Here is a 19,554-nt window from a genome sequence, read left to right on the forward strand (position 1 = left end):
ATACATTTACATTTGGCCATATTAAAATGCATGTTTGCTTGCACCCAGCTTACCAAGAGATGCAGATTGCTCTACATCACTGACCTGTCCTCTTTATTATTTTCCACTCCCACAATTTTGCGTCATCTGCAAACTTTAACAGTGATGATTTTATGTTGAGATATCAGGTCAGGAGCAGATTAGGGTTTTGAGGGGGCCCTGGGCCAGAGCAAATGGGGGGCCCCTCCTCACCTCTTCTGCCTGTAGTCCCTCCCCCATCCCCTGGTGCTCCTGACGCTACCCAGCTGGAGCGCCAGGCAGGCAGAGCAAGGCAAACTCCCGCGCCCCGATGCTGCTCCCTGGCTGAAGCGTTGGGTGGGCAGAGCAGAGCAAGCCCCCGCGCCCCAACCCTGCTTCCCAGCAGGAGCGCCGGGTGGGCAGAGCAGGTCAGGGCGTGGGGGGGAGGGGGGCATTTTTCTGGAGGCCCCCAATTGGCCGGGGCCCCTGGGCACGGGCTCCATTGGCCCAGTGGCTAATCCACCACTGTATCAGGTGATTGAGAAAAGATGTTAAATAGGGTAGGGCCAAGAAACAATTCCTGAAGGCAGATCCCTACTGTTAGAAGGTCATTTACACTCTCAGGTATATTATGTTAGAAACACAAATATAGATTGGTCTTAGAAAATTAGATCTGATCAAAAAAATTTGTGGTGAAAATCTTTCCACTGAAAAATATATTTTAATCAAAATTGAATTATTTTTGTGGAGAAATGTCAATTCCAACAAAATAATTCTATCTTCCAGCAAGAACTGTCAAAATGAAAATTTTTATTTCAAATAGAAATAAATTGTCATTTTGGTTTTTTGGCTTTGTATTTGTATCTAGTGTTATACTATGACACTACCACTGAGTGGAAATTCCTGCCATGACTGAATCCCAGAAGCTTTGCTCATGAACTAAACTGAACAGCTCTAACACAGAAAGACCAATGCAGATACTATTCTAAATGGTTAAAATAGTCACTCCAGCCATCTATAGATATAAAACAGGTACACTTAACATCATATTAAATGCTCAGATTCATATTTAATCCAATTTTTCTGGTAAAAAGGCAAAGTGCTGCTAACAATGAATAAACTACCACAATTTCTGTCAAAGTAAAACATCCTGTCACACAAGCTAACAATAATGGTGAGGAGTAAAAACCTAACCCTGAAATTCTTCCACACACATACATTCCATTTACTTTCCATGTAGATTGGATCCTTAGGCGCATATGATATTTTCAGAGTAGTTTTAGTTTTACATCTAGGGCTCATAGTGAGTCTCAGGGTCTATGGTGACTTAAAGGTGGCATTATGGAAGAAAAGATAGGCTACTTGTTGTGATGCTGTATGATTGAATATGACAATGTATATTATTGATATTGTCACTGTTATACAATTGCAACAACTCTTGTACAAAGTATGGCATGTAAGGTGTCAATGGAAAAGTTATGATTTGCTAAGTATGATTATCCTGTTTATATGCAGGTATTATTTTTGTATCTGAAGTTATGAATTTTGGCTATGTACTGGCATTGTACATATGTGTTGTATTGCTGGGGAACACCCACCAAGGAAGATTTACATTAAGGCCAGACAGCCATGTATTGATGTCCCATCAAGGACACTTAGCTCTCACAATGGGCCATAGAAGAAGCTCATTCCCTCCAGATAGCTCTTCCTGTGAATGCCTTGGCAAGAATATGGACAATGGCTACCCCCTGTGAGTCAACAAGCCAGATACGGACATGCAATATGCTCGTGTGACCCTGGACTCCATCTTAGGCCAGTAACTTTACACAAACAGAGACAGTAAATTTCCAGGCACATGGCAAAGAACATAAAAGGTCCCACAGATATCTCCATTTTGCCTCTTTCCTGTCCTGATTCTCTGGATTGTGGAATTACAACTAAAAGGAGCATTTTGAACTATGGACTGAGGACCTTTCAATCTTTTGGAAGTTACCAGAGAGATTTCACAAGCCAGCAGCCTATTACATCACTGCTACAAACCTTATATAAAGAGTTGGCAATTATTTGTATGTATATGATCTTTTAACTATTAACTATTATGAACTCTCTTCTTCTTTTCTTTTATATTTAGATCTTGAGTTTTAGTTACAAAAGAACTGGCATCAATATGATCATTGGATAAAATCTCGGTTATATATTGACCTGGTGGTGTGGCTGATCTCTTGGGATTAGAAGAACCCTATGTTTGATGAAATTTTCCATAACTACTCATCACAGAGTTCAGTGTCTGGATGGTGAGACAAGGGCCGGAATGCCTAAGGAGACTCCATTTTTTACTTCCTGTTCACTAGTGTGGTGATATATAAGTTTACTTTTGTTACTGGCTTGGTATAATCTAATGATAGAATAACCACAAGTTTGGGGTGAGTCTGCCCCTATTTCTCAGCAGTTTGTCCTGAATTGGACATCCTCAGCTGTGACCTACTGAGGCACGGTGACACTTGTCACTGACTGTTGGGGAAAAATGGATGGGAGACAACCGCAAAGGTGCTTGTTCATCAGGGGCCCATTTCTCTTTGTGACAAATTAGCAGTGAAAATGGCCAGCTAATTCAGACACCCTTGAGAGTTGTACCAGGCAAACATGGAAAAAGTAGGCATAATATCTTTGCCCCTGCTCTGACATTACATGGCCTTTCAAGATTTCACTGTAAATGCAGGGACTTATCATTTAACCAAACCCCATTTGAGTGCACCTCTGATATAGCCTCGGGGCTGTGGTGAAGCTGATTACCTCATTTTTTCTGGCAGGCTGATTTTCAAAGAGCACTTTGATATCACAAAAGAGGGAGGACAATGAAAAGCAGGAAGAGAAAGAGAAAGGTCAAATTTAAGCTCTTCTAATGGATACAAAGCACAAGCTATGTGAGTCAGCAAACAGGGACACTAAAGTCACAGAATTTTCCCCATGTTTAGTCATCTGGTTGAAACACAAAGGTTTCTATAGGTTTTTAAATTTCTAAATTCAAGAAAAAATAGTAATAGGAATGATAAACTAACTTCTTTTTTTAGTCCCAATCTGGAAAGGGCTCTCTGTCTTGCTTGTTTCATGCCCCTTACATCTCCTCCAGTGTACAGTAATAAATGTAGCAATAAGTCCCAAAGCAATATTTCCACCCAACTTCTAAAGCACAGTTGAAATCCTCACTTGGGACTCCCCTTCACAAGCTGGGCAGTGGCTGTGACTACACAGTAGCTGCATTCCAAACTTCTGCCCAAGGGCTGGAGTCTCAGACTCCACTCCCACCTCTCATGTATTTGGGGATAATGTCAGAAGAATAAGGGGGTCTCAGAGCTTGGGCTCCAGTCCGAGCCTGAATGTCTACACTGAAATTTTATAGCCATGAGCCAAGTCAACTGACAGGTCTTTTATTGCAGTGTAGCTGTACCTTTCAGGGGTTCCACAGACCCAAGATACTGTTCTGGTTGACAGCTCCAGATTGAACTGTGTGTCAGGCTGAAGATGTTCTCTCCCTTGGGCAATCAAGGGCAGAGAAGGTTTGTATAGACCACTCACCACCTCCAAGTTACCCCGCCACTAATAGACCCTTTGTCCCCACAAACCTACTCCCCTGACCCCTGCAGTAGCTCTAGAGTGATTACTACAATCATAGCGCTGAAGTAAAGAAGAGGGAGAGGGCTGCACAGAGAAGAGGACACCAGGATACAGTCTTGAGGACTGGACAGAAAAGTCTAGGGGAAGCAAGGTGCCTAAATTGTGTTCATGTAAAAGAATGCAATTAAAATCAACAATTTTTAGGCTCCTAGTGGTAGTGAAAAATAACATATTTTTATGATACTGGTTCTATGAGTGAGCCAGAGACTGTAAAGCCATACTTACTTTCCTCCTTCTGGTTTAAAAAGTATGTATTTAATTTTTTTTAGATTTATAAAAGCCATCCCATGCTCTCTGTGGTCCTTACATAAATAAAAATATACACTACAATAACAATTCTAATATTTACAATTAGTACAAGCATGTTACTGTTTAATATGTAACCTAATGGTTTAATGTTTAAACAGTACATTTCTTTTGATTGTTAAATCATTATTAGAGGTGACCTGTAAATACGCCTTAAAAAAAACTAACTGTAGAGTTGTGCTAAATGTCCCATATAGGAAAACTAATATAGGCTTTCTACATGTATGTAATTTTAAACTCACTATTTTCCCCCTCTTTCTATTCAGTGAAGTCACAGATAGCTTTATAACAATTTGTGCCTTCCCCTGCATGCACTATAGTTGTGACATCACTAGTCTAGTCCATGTTAGAGCATCTCACCAAACAGAAGCCTATCTGGGACACTGAGCAGATACCACTTCCGTTACAGATTTATTTAAAGTACCCAAATGGGATTATTAAAGGATGGATCTGAGTTTTCAATCTGTGGCACTGCTTCTTTATCAGGCACATGTCACGCTAGTTGTCACTTTTCAGAAATAAGAAAGCTACTAGCAGAGGCCTGAAAAATGTAAACTGAAAAGTACTGACACATACTTTATGGCCTTGATTCTCCATTGCCTGGCACCTGGTGTAGTTATTGACACCTGTGCAAAGTGTATATGTTGTACCATTTTGATTGTCTGCAATCCAGAAGTCTGTGTGATTTAATCAAAGGCAAGAGTCACATTTATACCCCAGACTTAAAAGTAGTTTGTTGCAAAGCAGTAGTAGACCAGCGGAAGGAAGTAGCTCCTGACATCCTGGTCATGATCTTGGAGGCTATGGAAATTCCCTTGAACCCTAATCCTGCAGACATTTAAGCCTGGGGCTGAGCAGGACTTTCCCTGCAAATGCTGCTGTGGGCCATGCCGGGGTCCAAGCCCTGGAACTGAAAGCAGGGAGCCTGTCTCTCCAGTGCTCTCAATGTCCCTGCTCCTGAGCCCAGGCGGCATGGAAGAGAAAACTGCCTCATTCGAATACAGAGGGGACAAGAGACAGACCAGAGGAAAGGACAGATTGGGACAAGAAGCTTGGGGATGGGAAAGACTGAGACAGGAGGCTAGTGGAGGAAGAGGGAAACTAGGACTGGGATTTGGGATGGGAGAGACTGGGATTGACTGGGCAGGAGACTGGGAATGAGAACCAGTGGGGCAGGGGGATGGAGAAGGGGGAATGACACCAATCTGATGGGAAACTGGGGTGCAATGGAATAACTGTGACTGGCTGGACAAAGAGAATGGGACAAGGGCTTGTGGGGGGGCACTGAGATTAGACGAGGAGCACGGAGTGGAAACTGGGAGCCATTGGGACTGGAGACTGGAGATATGGGACTGGAGAACATGGGCTGGGGGGCAACAACTAGATGCTAGAGGTGTTAGCTGAAGTGGCAGAGGACTGTGCAGTGGATCTAAAGGTTCCAAGTCTGCTGGCAAGTCATGGGGGTGTCAATATGATGCCAAATGATGGAACAGCCCCTGTGAGTTGACAGGGTGGTATTATCTCAATTTTACAGATGGTGAACTGAGGCATAGAGAGAATAAGGTAAGAAATACCCACTAATTTTGGGAACCCAGTTTGAAGCCCCCAAGAAACGATTTTTGAACTGCCTTACCCATGAAACCATCCTTGCACTTCCTGTAATCCCCTGCCTTATTACAAAAAATTAGGCAGGGGTCCTATAGGCAACATCTTTCTTTATGACACAACTCTGATTCATCCCCAGAGCAGGTCCATCTTCTGCACTGAATGAAACAGGGGACCTGTATTAAAATGGTATGTGATCATATAATTAAAGACTGTATCATAAAGCATGCACATGGGGCGTGGGCATGTTAAGATTGCATTTCCTAACTTCTGAATGCTTGACTTTGCAACATTAATAATGTTCTTTTATCATAGTTTGTGTGTAGTTTTACAACTATATTACAATGGACAGCTAATGCACTATTCTTGTGTACATTTGCATAGATTTCAAGGGAGTGGTTATAATTTTGCAAATAACTGTTACAATGATGGGCTAAAAAGGGGTTTGGGGAGATCCTGGGAGCACCCTGTTAAAATTCTGCCACCAAAATGGAAAGTTAGGATGATTTTCTTGCCTCTGACAAAGGAAACCTCTCTGGATACTGCTAGACCTTCCCTGCCAGAAATGATTTAGTAACGGACCTCAAAAATACTTCTGAAAAACAAGTATTTTGTCTTTGAAATGTACCAGTTGCACCAAATGGCAGATATTTTCTAAAAATATCCCAGGGAAGGAGACTTTCTATAAGGTCTTCGCCTCCACTCCTCCCACCAATAGTAACCCTACACACATACCCCTCCAAATTACACAAGTTGAACACTGTGTTATATTTTCAATATTACTGGTCTAGTGGATAGGGCAGAAGCCACAGACATTATTTATCTTTAGTAAGGCTTTTGGCAGAGTTCCACATGACATTCTCATAAGCAAACTAGAGAAATGTGGTCTAGATTAAATTATGGTGAAGTGGGTGAACAACTGGTTGAAAAGACATACTCAAAGAGTAGTTATCAATGGTTCATTGTCATACTAGGAAGATGTATCTAGTGGGATTCCACAGGGGTCTGTTCTGGTTTTGGTACTATTCGATATTTTCAATAATGACTTGGAAAATGGGGTGGAAAGTCTGCTTATAAAATTTACAGATACCAAGCTGGTAGGGGTTGCAAGCACTTTGGAGGCCAGGATTAGAATTCAAAATGACCTTGAAAAATTGGAGAATTGGTCTGAAATCAACAAGATGAAATTCAGTAAAGACAAGTGCGAAGTACTACACTCAGGAACAAAAAATCAAATGTACAACTACAAAATGGGGAATAACTGGCTAGGCGTAGTACTTTTGAAAAGGATCTGGGGGATATAATGGATCACAGATTGAATATGAGCCAACAGTGTAATGTTACATATTATTTGTCTAAGCAACCAAGTACAGTTTTTCTTTTAAAAGGTACATTATGAGGATTAACAGATTCAAACGTCTCTTCACATAGACCTTTCTCAGCAGAATAGTTGAGGTTACAATCTTACTTCTAATATAACTTTATGATGACTATCATAACAGTTTTCACATGCCCATAGCTGTCTTTTTGGACTGAAGCTTTTTATGCTTGGCCTTCATCTCAAAAGGGAACTTTTGGAAAATTGGAAGAAAATCCAGCCAGCCACTTTTCAAATAAGGGAGAGTGAAACATACAGGTCTGTCTCATCTTACGCTGGGGTTACGTTCCGCAGTCAGCGCCTAAAGCGAAAATCGCATATAGTCAAAATTACATTGAGTGTAATGGCGGGCGGAATCACCCGCACTTCAGAAACAGTATTTAAATTGTTATTTTTCTCTCTTTTTTTGTTTTGTTTTTGTTTTTGCCAACCGCATAAAGCTGAAATCGCACATGTTAAATGCGCCTAAGATGTGACAGACCTGTATACACTTTAGATTAGAGGGAAATTTAAGACTTATTTTGCTTATTAATAATTCAAAAATGGCTGAACCAAAAGTTTCCAAATCTGACATATTCTGAAATCTTTCAAGAGGAATGATATCTTTGCTAAATTATGGCTGCCTTCCTGGCCCAACAGGAAAAGGGATTGCTGCTCTCAAGCTGCTGATGAGACACGTGGCATGAGAAAGACTTCAAAAATGCCTTATTGAAACACATATAGCAACCATCACCAAAAATCTTCCCTTAAATTGTATAGCGAACTAGATTAGACATTTTTAGAATCATTACATTCCCCCCCCCCCCACACACACACACTCTTCTCCAAACAACTTTTTTTCCTGCTTGGTATTTTTAATATTAGAAACATCAGACTTTCATATCTTCCTCTTTTGCTGGACGAAGTGGGTAGGATCTTGGAAGACATGAAGAGTGATAAGGTGGGTGAAGTAATATCTTTGATTGGACCAACTTCTGTTGGTGAAAGAGATGACCTTTTGAGCTTACACAGAGCTCTGCTTCAGGTCTCAGAGTACCTTTCCCAGACCAGAAGAAGAGTTCTGTATAAGCTTGAAAGCCTGTCTCTTTCACTAACAGAAGTTGGTCCAGTAAAAGATATGACCTCACCCACCTTGTCTCTCTAATATCCCGGGGCCCATATGGCTACAATAACACTGCAAACATGAAGAGTGACGTCACTTCTAGGCTATAACTTGCATCTCACTTACTTTCTCCCCTCCCATTAGCTAAAGCTGGAGAGGACACCAAGACTGATAAAATCTCAGACTAAATTAAGGTATGTATTTTATGTATTTTATGTACAGAAAACGAAAAAGATAAAGTTCGAATAAGTAATATTAACTGTTCTACAATGTGCTTGCTGGGTTAATTCCTTCTTATTGATACATCGTGCAACCCTGCTGAAGTCAAATCCTCATACAACCTCAGGATCAAATGCAAGACTCACCTTTTGACATAGTTTCCCACCCATAACAGGGATGAGGAGAGAGGTAAAGAAAGATCATGCTACCTGATATATAATACTTCTGTAATATGTTCAGATACTACAGTGATGAGCATAGTATAAAAACCTAGATAGACATCAGATAGACAGAACTGAGAAGAAAATATGGTGCATGGTAACTAGCAATTAAAAATACAGACCAGATCCTCATGTGGTGTAACTTGTCAATATGGCTATAAGTCACACTAGCTGAGGATCTGACACACTTTGTGTGCAAAGCATGGACCTGTTAATGTTACTATTAGCATCCTATCCTTCATTTCCAGTCCTGCATGTGTTTAAATTCATAGAGTTAACATTAAATTAACATAGGCCTGAATCCTGAACTTTTTTCAGGCAGACCCTGCAGCCATTCAGAACCCCACTGAAGTCACTGGGATGCTGTGTGGGTATAAAGGTCTGCTAAAGTGAAGCTGTTTGCAGGACTGGGGACATAATTTTACATTTGACATTATACAAATTGGATAAATGGTAAGGCCTACAAACCTTGACATTGCCTTTTTAAATTTTTAACTGAAAACTAATAATTGGAGAATTTTATGGAGAAAAGAATTAATGACATTAAAACCACTATCAAAAATACAGAGGTTATGTATCTGTGGTCACACCAGCATTAGGCAAAAATATTGTTTTTAATTGTGACATATGGTACTTACCACATGGCAAAGTGTTGCTCTCTTCTAATGTGTGATTATAGACCCAATTTTTCTTTCTCCAGCCTATAATATTACCATCTGTGCAGCCAGATATTTTATCTGCTTCATTCCACATTCTGAACATGTACAGCTCACCAACCATACCCATGGCTGAAGATGTGGCTGATGACTGTGAACAGCCAAGTAAAATCTGCCCATCTGCAATAAGGTCTTCTTTTAACAGTTTTTGGCTTCTTTTTTTTGTTCCATTTATAAATAGTTTCATCTCCTTGTCTTTACTTCTCCACTCTATGCACACTTGGTACCAAGTGTCCACATTAAGTTTCTCCTTTAAGTTTATTTGGGTGCCAAACATCCAAACTGTCAATTTGTCATGATCTCCTGTAAGTCCAAGTTCATAGCTATTTGCAGAAGTGGTGCTACCAGGTCTTTTTATATTGTATACAAAAGCAGTCCAGGGATTACTAGAAGTCACTAGCTTAAGGTACACACAGACTGTGAATTCTTTCAGGGCAGGCACCTGAATTCCTGGTGACAGAGACCAAGCATCTTCACATGCAGTCTTAAAAACAGCTCTGTATTGTCCTAGGAAACCATCCTGAGCTAAATAAAGAAAAGGTAACTTTTAAATACATTCTTTTATAATGACTTTTGCACAGAAATCCCTTACTGTGCCTTGATAATTTACCTTAATGAATAAGCAGAAAGGTCATTGAATTGTCCCTGTTAATAGTGATATCTGAGATTACCAGTTTTTCCCTATACTTAAAATCTGTGTAATAATAATGGTTGGCAAAAAAAATGACTTTTCAATGGCTTCTACTGTAATAATACTGCATTTGACATCTTTCATGAGTGTGAAGCACTGGCTCTCAATATATTCATCATCTTTAACTGACACAGGAGCTTGGATTCTCAGTATTTTCCCAAACCAGGAATTAGCAATTAAATGTGCTGTACCAAGCACCAATAAAACTATTGGATACATGCAGATATTTTCAAAGGAAAATATTATTTTAAATGACTTACTAGTTAAGTGAAAAATTGTGTTACATATTAAATACATGTATACTCTTTGTGTTTCCGCACAGATAATCAAGTGCATAATAACTGGCATGTATAAGCAAATGCAAATATTCATTAGTAAGTAATTAGAAACAACAAACACAGGAGCAGATCCTGTAAATACTTAAGCACCTGAGTTATTTACATTAGTAAGGCTGCAATAGAACTGACTACTCTCATGAGTAAAGTTGATCAAGTGTTTATATGTTGCCAGGATCTGGCATATAAGTAGCAAGAGAAGTCATTAATTTACCTACAAGTGCTTGTCAATTGTTAACAAATCTGACTTACAAGAGCCATTATAACTAATGAAGTCATAAAAATCTTTACTTCATTATATACCTTCCACATCTTGTAATTTTTCTTCACTGGAGTTTAAAAGGGCATTCAAGGTACTTTTTAAAAATGGTTCATATACATTTTTCTTGAATGACTGGGAAGTTTGAAAATAAAATTTGTTTGCTTAAAGTTACTTTTGTCCCTCCTTTTTACCCCGAGATCTATTTGTATATCTGGGGATAAATTATGCCACCTGGTGAGGGTATTCTAGAAGTCAGAGACAGTGCAGGAAGTCCGTCTCAACCTTCTCTCCTAGTGTATACAGACAGGGAAAAGTCATAATTTGGCACCTTATATTAGGGATGAAATGAGGTAGGGAAGAACGGCTAGTGCTGCTGGCAGTGCTGGCAGCCAAAATGGAAACATTTCAGGGTGGTGTGAAGCTAGGGACATTGATCACCCCACTTACCAAGTTAGGTGCACTGGAGGGAGCGCTGGCTACAGCTGTTGTGTAGGTGTGGGAAGGGACACACCTCCACCTGCTCCTCCAAAGTTCTAGAAATATTATGTCTTTTATAAAGATAATGGTTCAAGGCACCTCTGCCTGAGTGCGTGAGTAAGAGCCATCTGGAGAACTTCAGTATGTTCAGAACTAGTCCATCATATCATGGTACCAAATTCCACCCCCTGGTATAACCCACTATAGTCAATGGTGTCACACCATTTGCTGCATTTGCTAAATGTGTTTAAATTTCTAAAAACTCTGACTTCCTGGAGTGTAAATACATGACACAGGATAGGAGTCAGTTTCTAAAATTAAGCATAAGGCGTTATAAAATACATGATGTATGAAACATTTAACCTTTACCGCTAATATATATCACTTTTCATCCTTAAATGTCAAAATGTTTTACAAAGGAACACAAACATCATTATAAAAGGAAACTGAGGCACAGAGGCGTGAAATCACTAGTCCAAGGTCATACAGTCAGTTAGTGACAGAGCTAGGAATAAAACCCAAATCACTGGTCTCCCATGTCTATTGTACCACATACACAAAACAATGCTGCTTCCCTTATTTTTATTAGAAACAAAATAACTCTGTGAAGAATATCCATAAATTAGTTTATTATTATTACCAGAAACGGCATAAAATTGCCAAATTCTGATACATGATTTTTTTCCATACTTTGGACCTCACCTCCTTTCTCCGCACTACACCCAATAGCCAAAGAGTGGCACAGAAGCTGTTACACCACCTCTATGGTATATTACTATAAAATAAGTTGTATTTTATTTTTCTCACCCATAGCTAATTAGAAATTACTTATACCTGATGTCCTTATTAACAATAAAGAAAGAATGTAGATGTAGGATGTTCGAAAATGCTCAGATTTGACCTAACTGTTCCCATTGATGCTATGGGAATATTACCATCGATTTCTATGGGAGTGGAATTTGGCCAATCATGAGCATATGTGAAAAAAATCCCACCCATAAAATTAATAATGATTACATATTCTCTCTCTCTCTCTCTCTCTCTCTCTCACACACACACACACACACACACTCTCTCTATCAATGTTGGATGAATAAGGATAAAAATATCTTACGTATGTCCGAGGTAGCCAGAAACACGTGAAGTAAAATGATAGCTAGAGAAATCTTGAATTTCAGTAAAAGCTCCTGGACTCTGCCAGCACAGCAGTGCTGCACTCCACAGGCAATCATTCTAGAACACACAAGGGGGAAAAATCATATTCTATAACAATGATCAGCAAAAGGACAGGATTGTAGATATTACATTAGATGATACTTCCGAGACATGGATGTAAATCTTTTCAACTCTGCTATTTCTACCCAAATGGGGCTTACATTCTTCCTGTAGAGGGCTAGAATGTGGAATGACCCAGAAATTCTTGTTAAGCATCTCTTTTTCTGCTATAACCAAAAGTTAAGTTTATAGCTGTGCACTTATTGCAATTAGAACGGATTCTATTACAATTTAAAACAAACTTCAAAGCATTACTTTTAATACATGTAGTATATATCTGTAATATATATATATATATATATATATCAGATACTCTACAGACCTTAGGACTCTGTGACACACCAAAATTATATATATATATAGATATATATCTTCAAAAATATACCATATTTCTGCACATACACCGCTACCTCGATATAACGCGACCGGATATAACACAAATTCGGATATAACGCAGTAAAGCAATGCTCCGGGGGGGCAGGGCGGGGCTGCGCACTCCGGTGGATCAAAGCAAGTTCAATATAACGTGGTTTCACCTATAACACGATAAGATTTTTTGGCTCCCGAGGACAGCGTTATATCGAGGTAGAGGTGTACTATTTTAGGTTGTGATAGGATCCTTCCTATTTGCAGAAAGTGCACATTTGTAAACATATCTTTAGTTTAGAGCTGAAAAATAGGCCATTGCAAGCATTCAAATTAATGAAAATATTTTATTAGTACAAAATGAATAGTTACTACAGATATACTATGGCAGACAAGTGCTGGTACCAGGAGATGGGAGCAGTGCAAAGCTATACCAGTCAATGAGAGCTGCTGAGTGCTCAGCACTTTTGAAAATCAAGAAAATCTATTTAGATATTTAAAACTTTAGGCATTTGTTTTTGAAATCTTGGCCAGTGACTTTGAAGGTACTTGCAAGGTGCTGATATTTAAAGGTCTATCAGAATGTGTTAATAGGATTATGTTATCTGAGAGGAAAAGATCAAATGTATCCACCTTGAAAAGGGCCAACTGCACTGCAGAAGGGTTGGACCAAACAAAAGAAATGAGCAGGAAAAAAGTGGTTGGAAAAGCGTGGAAGCAATCTGTATGTATCACTCAAATGTATCAAATGTAAATACAGAAAATAGACATTAGCCCAAAAGACTTTAATAAGAGCAATACAGCATGAACATCAACCAGGACTTCCAATAGCTATATGGTAACCAAGAAATCCCATAGTAGTTGGGAACAATGGGTTTAGGTAGATTTATTGGGATAATGAAACTAGTATATTATATGCATTTTGGAGATACTGTATGCGGCCTATAATTTGGAATATCATCACCTTCTGAAATAATTCTGAAGGAAAAAATGTACCAATATTTTTTATCAATTGGAAGAAGTTAAGTACTACATATCATGGGTAATGTTGTCATGTGTGCTACAGAAATTAAACACCTCAAAGAAAGGCCCTTTAGAGGAAAACTCAGTTGAGCAAAGAATAAGAGCCTAAAACTGAACAAAAAGAAACATCACATTAGAATGGAAGAGTTAGCTAATATAAATCATGAGTCTTAGCAAGGATGAGTTGAAACTAGATAAAAAATAAAGTAATTCAAGAAACACTAGAATCTAAAGACAAACAAGCACGTCAGAGATTCACAGGAAATGTATTCCAAGTCAGTCTTCAGCTCACCTCTGTTTCAATTTCTAAAAATAAAACTATATATTTGCATTTGTTTGAACTGCAGAATTACTTTAATTGTCCCAAGACTGATTACAAAGACCCCTGTGCTTAAATGATTTTATGTATGTAACCTGGGAATATCAGTTGTTAAACTCTCAGGGTCTTGGTGCCATAATATATTTTATCATTATTTATTTTGATTCGTAAATAAATGAGGTGCCCATCCAAAAGGTGTGGGTATGCAGCCATTACCTTGAGATACACCAAATTTCCCCAGACCTCAGACTACATCACCCCCTAACAAAAATCAAGTTATAAACCAATTCCCCAGTTTTAAAGGCAAATTCCTTCCTCTGTAAGGCAAAGGATTTACCCATAGTGATATTCTCAGACAACACACTCAACACATACAGATTGTACCATCAATTGGCTGTACTACTTAGCACCCAACAGTTGAATTGTGAACTTCCCTGAACCCTAGGAATGTCTAAAGTGGCATCCAGAAGATTAAAGAGCAAATTTCCTATTATATGTCACATACAATACTGATGCACAGCTCCTACCTTATCCTCATTTAATAATGTATTAAGACATGTATTTAAAACCAAACCAAACCAAACACCACACTACTGTACAAATAGTATTCCAATAGCTATGACTAACTACTGAAATACAATTTGTACCGTATATGATCATTCAATCATTTGGAAACCACGTTTTCTAGTAATAAGAATACAATTAAATTTGCAGCCTGAGAACATATGTGGGTTCTGGCTTGTGCATCATTACTAGTAATAAAGATTCTAAAAGTTAATGGAATTGCAAAGGTATAATTGAGGACATAATTTGGAGACAGCAGGGTTGCAGGTAATAAGTGAGGATAGAAATTGGCCTACAGTTTAGTATTTGTGATCATGTAGGAGAAGGAAAGAAGTCAGCTTGACTCTCAGTGCCCAGGCTGAATTTGCAGAGTTGGCAGTTAGAACAGCATATTTTCATTTGTAAACGGAGCACATATGATACAGAATCACTAGACAGAAGCTTCTTGTGATGGGGCGTATAGACTCTACACTGGTTAACCATGGGTTAACAGGAGCCTGAGCTCAATTAGGCCACTGGATGGCACCTGGAGGAGTATTAGGCATAACTGGTGATCAAGTCCAGCTAAGATGGTGCTGGATCTTTATAAAAAAAAGGAGCACAAGATAGTGGGAAAGGAAGGCCATGGAAGAGACCCAGCATATCAGTAGAGAGGTTTCTTCTCTTAGGCTAAATGCAGAGAGAGCCCGGGAGGCCTGGAGTCAGAACTGGTGGATCCTGAGCCAGGAGGAAACCTTATAGGCTGGGGACAGTGAAACAAGGGTCCAGAGGTGGCCTATCTTGAGCTGAAAGGCAGCTGGAGGCAGTGAAGCCCAAGAGTGATGGTAATAGGGTGACCAGATGTCCTGATTTTATAGGAATAGTCCCGATATTTGGGGCTTTTTTTTAGATGAGCTCCTAATACCCCCCCACCCCCGTCCCAATTTTTCACACTTGCTATCTGGTCTCCCTAGATGGTAAAGTCTAAGAGGCATTTGGACAGAAGTTTGAGAGGTTGCAGGGAGAGAGGGAGGAACTCTGCTGTCACTCTCATGGTAGCAGGGAGTAAAGAGACCTGTAAGGAACAGGAAGGCTCCTGCAGGATGAGAAGAACCCCCAGGGAAAGCCTTGGTAGGAAGAAGTCCAGAGAAGTGGCAGCAGGGAGTCTGGAAGTGTGAACTTTGACTGCCTGTCCTAGAGTCTCTGGACTGGAACCCAGTGTAGCAGATGAGCCTGGATTCCCCTACCAGCCATTGGCAAGGTGGCATAAAGCCCCTGTGAAGGGCATATGGTCTACTGTAAGCCCTGAGAAAAGGGCATATGGACAACTGGGCCCTGAATTGAGGGCAGCAGACTGAACGGAGGGATCAGATGCTTGCTTTTGTTGCACTCTGTTACCAGAAGGGGTGAGACTAAACGTAACATGGCTAGAAGGATGAGTCACAAGAAGAAACAGACCACAGTAGGGGAGGCGGGGGGAACATCTGCTATCTAACATCTAATCTGCAGTGAGTGAACTTCCCCACATTTCTTATGCACAGTTGCAGAGCACCCCAAATGTGTTAGAGAAAACTACACTCTGTAAGTGCTGCAACAACAAGAGCTAAAGAACTCTGGAAGGATCACTAAGGATGTAGCTGAATATACACCTCTACCCCTAAATAATGCTGTCCTCAGGAGCCAAAAAATCTAACCACGTTTATAGTTTCATAGATTCTAGGACTGGAAGGGACCTCGAGAGGTCATCGAGTCCAGTCCCCTGCCCTCATGGCAGGACCAAATACTGTCTAGACCATCCCTGATAGACATTTATCTAACCTACTCTTAAATATCTCCAGAGATGGAGATTCCACAACCTCCCTAGGCAATTTATTCCAGTGTTTAACCACCCTGACAGTTAGAAACTTTTTCCTAATGTCCAACCTAAACCTCCCTTGCTGCAGTTTAAGCCCATTGCTTCTTGTTCTATCCTTAGAGATTAAGGTAACAAGTTTTCTCCCTCCTTATGACACCCTTTTAGATACCTGAAAACCGCTATCATGTCCCCTCTCAGTCTTCTCTTTTCCAAACTAAACAAACCCAATTCTTTCAGCCTTCCTTCATAGGTCATGTTCTCAAGACCTTTAATCATTCTTGTTGCTCGTCTCTGGACCCTCTCCAATTTCTCCACATCTTTCTTGAAATGCGGTGCCCAGAACTGGACACAATATTCCAGTTGAGGCCTAACCAGCGCAGAGTAGAGCGGAAGAATGATTTCTCGTGTCTTGCTCACAACACACCTGTTAATGCATCCCAGAATCATGTTTGCTTTTTTTGCAACAGCATCACACTGTTGACTCATATTTAGCTTGTGGTCCACTATAACCCCTAGATCCCTTTCTGCCGTACTCCTTCCTAGACAGTCTCTTCCCATTCTGTATGTGTGAAACTGATTTTTCCTTCCTAAGTGGAGCACTTTGCATTTGTCTTTGTTAAACTTCATCCTGTTTACCTCAGACCATTTCTCCAATTTGTCCAGATCATTTTGAATTATGACCCTGTCCTCGAAAGCAGTTGCAATCCCTCCCAGTTTGGTATCATCTGCAAACTTAATAAGCGTACTTTCTATGCCAATATCTAAGTCGTTGATGAAGATATTGAACAGAGCCGATCCCAAAACAGACCCCTGCGGAACCCCACTTGTTATACCTTTCCAGCAGGATTGGAAACCATTAATAACAACTCTCTGAGTATGGTTATCCAGCCAGAGTACGGTTATCCAGCCAGTTATATCGAACTTGCTTTGATCCACCGGAGTGCGCAGCCCCGCTCCCCTGGAGCACTGCTTTACCGCGTTATATCCGAATTCGTGTTATATCGGGTCGCGTTATATCAGGGTAGAGGTGTATTTAAATTACAGCTCGGTGTTCTCAAGTAATGACATTTAAGATGATTGTTAGTATTATTTACAATGTTCAAGTTGTTTGAATTAGAGAAGACCTTTATTGGTTATTGCCTTATTATGGTGCAATAGTGTCATCCACTGCTTTTTCCAAACCATGTGCCATGTTGTGCCAGCACTTTTGAAATAGAATAGCAGTTTTCTAAAGAAGTTCTGCTTTTTTGATAAAAGTACATTTTGAGTGGGTTTAAGACCAATTCAATCTCTCTAGATGAAACAGACGGTATTTACTATGAACATTATTGTCCTGCACTGTACTGTACTCTTTGTGAAACTGAATTTTAAAAGTTCCATAAAGCCTTCACAGTTCTCTTTGAATACAACTGTAAGGAAAAAGAATATGAAAACCAGTAAGTGTTTCTCTTTTTTGTGCTCTTTACATTTTAAAAAATAAACTACTTGGAACTTGTTTTACTATGTCCAGCTTTATCCAGAACAACTTTTCACCATTTAAAATCATTGCAAACACTTGAAATTCAGACATTCATACCTAACTACCGGGTATGTTGTCTTCACTTTCTTTTGTTCTAAGCCTGCATCCATTACTTAGAGAGAGTCCCATTAAAGACCTCTGGCTTTAATACAAATATTTTCCTACATTACAGAATTATTTAAAAACTCCAGACAGTATTTTGCATACCTTTAAATAGCATTATTGTAATGTTAAAGTTTGTAGCTCCCTCTAGCAAACAACCCTAATACAAATTGTATTAATCTAATATTTGTATTTATTTTTCTGTTTTAATTATTCTAATATTAATTTTTGTTAGCTTTTATTTCAAGTTAAAAACATAACTGGAGCAAAAAGAGGCCACATGAAAACAATCATATTATATTAACTCAACACAGTTTTAAAATAAAAACAGAACATTAGCAGTGATATGAAAAGGACCTGGAGTGAAATCCTGGCTCCACTGAAGTCACTGCAGGCAGGATTTCACCCTTAGTAACCATACTGTACTTCAGTATGTCTCCAAAAGATCACTCACATATAGACATATTTAGCACTTTCTTACATTGGGGATATTTTTCTCATTCTTCTGGAGTCATGTTGCAATATGATATGTTTTCTTTGTTGAAGTTGGAAGTGTTGAAATAGTAAGCCTTTTCTGTTGCATTTTTGTGACAACAGACAGCCTGTATTATGCCAGCTGCAAGAAGTAAGTCAGGAGCAAGACACAGGAAGGATGGCTGGGACTGTGCAGGTATGTCTCTCTCTCTCTCTCTCTCTCTCTCTCTCTCTCTCTCTTTCTCAGTGCTTCCCATTGCTTTCTCCAGGATAAGAATAAGACTATCAGCTTCTTCCATCAGCTCCGCTCCCTTATTTTCCAGATTGGCATCAGAAAGTAGTAAAGCTTCTAGTTTATTTTTAAACTTTGGCTGAAGTAAGAGAGATGTAATGGGGAGGATGCTTATGTTGGAAAGTCTTATGTCACTGTTAAATCTGGCACATACAATGTCCACTGACTTAACAGCAGAAATAACGCCATCCTTTAAAAAATGTTGTCCTAAGTTGGGGGTGGGGGGCCGTCAGTTTTTTCCAGAAGACAGTAAAAGAATTATTTGAATGATACTGTGTATGGTGTTTTCTAAGGGCATGTCTACACTTACCGGGGGATCGATGAGCGGCGATCGATGCATTGGCGGTCGATTTAGCGGGTCTAGTGAAGACCCACTAAATCGACCGCAGATGATGCTTTCCTGTCGACTCCTGTACTCCACAGGATCGAGAATAGTGGGGGGAGTCAACAGGAGACGACATTGTGTAGTGTGGACCCCATCGTAAATAAATCTAAGCTACGTCGATTTCAGTTATGCTATTCACGTAACTCAAATTGCGTAGCTTAGATCCAATTTCCCCTGTAGTTTAGACAAGGCCTAAGACTGCAAACTGAGACATACAAGTAGTCTGTAAAAATCAGTTTATCTTCTGATAGAATACCACCTTTTCCTTTGGCTGCTACAAGTGTTTATATGTCCCTGAACGTGTGTTTCAGCTAGTCTATCCAACATGTAACAAGTAAAGCTTAATTTAATTGATATTTCCTGTTTCAATTTGTCTACAGGTACAATGTATTTTTCTTCACTTGTAAGCTTTTGTAG

At 39.6% G+C, this 19,554-nt stretch overlaps 1 protein-coding gene across 1 annotated transcript in view; it reads right to left on the reverse strand.

The window, feature by feature from the left end:
* LOC113406097 (adhesion G-protein coupled receptor G2-like) overlaps nucleotides 1-12,216 on the reverse strand; it is a 75,085-nt gene extending 62,869 nt beyond the window's left edge. Inside the window, exons 1-2 of the mRNA XM_026648722.1 lie at nucleotides 12,099-12,216; nucleotides 9,142-9,744 (exon numbers count right to left, since the gene is read on the reverse strand). Coding sequence (XP_026504507.1) covers nucleotides 9,142-9,744; nucleotides 12,099-12,216 — 721 coding nt within the window. The remainder of the gene's footprint in view (nucleotides 1-9,141; nucleotides 9,745-12,098) is intronic.
* Nucleotides 12,217-19,554: the final 7,338 nt, after the last annotated feature.

Source organism: Terrapene carolina, unplaced genomic scaffold (genome assembly GCF_002925995.2).
Source record: "Terrapene carolina triunguis isolate 2854851 unplaced genomic scaffold, T_m_triunguis-2.0 Scaffold22, whole genome shotgun sequence".
Classification (NCBI taxonomy): domain Eukaryota; kingdom Metazoa; phylum Chordata; order Testudines; family Emydidae; genus Terrapene; species Terrapene triunguis.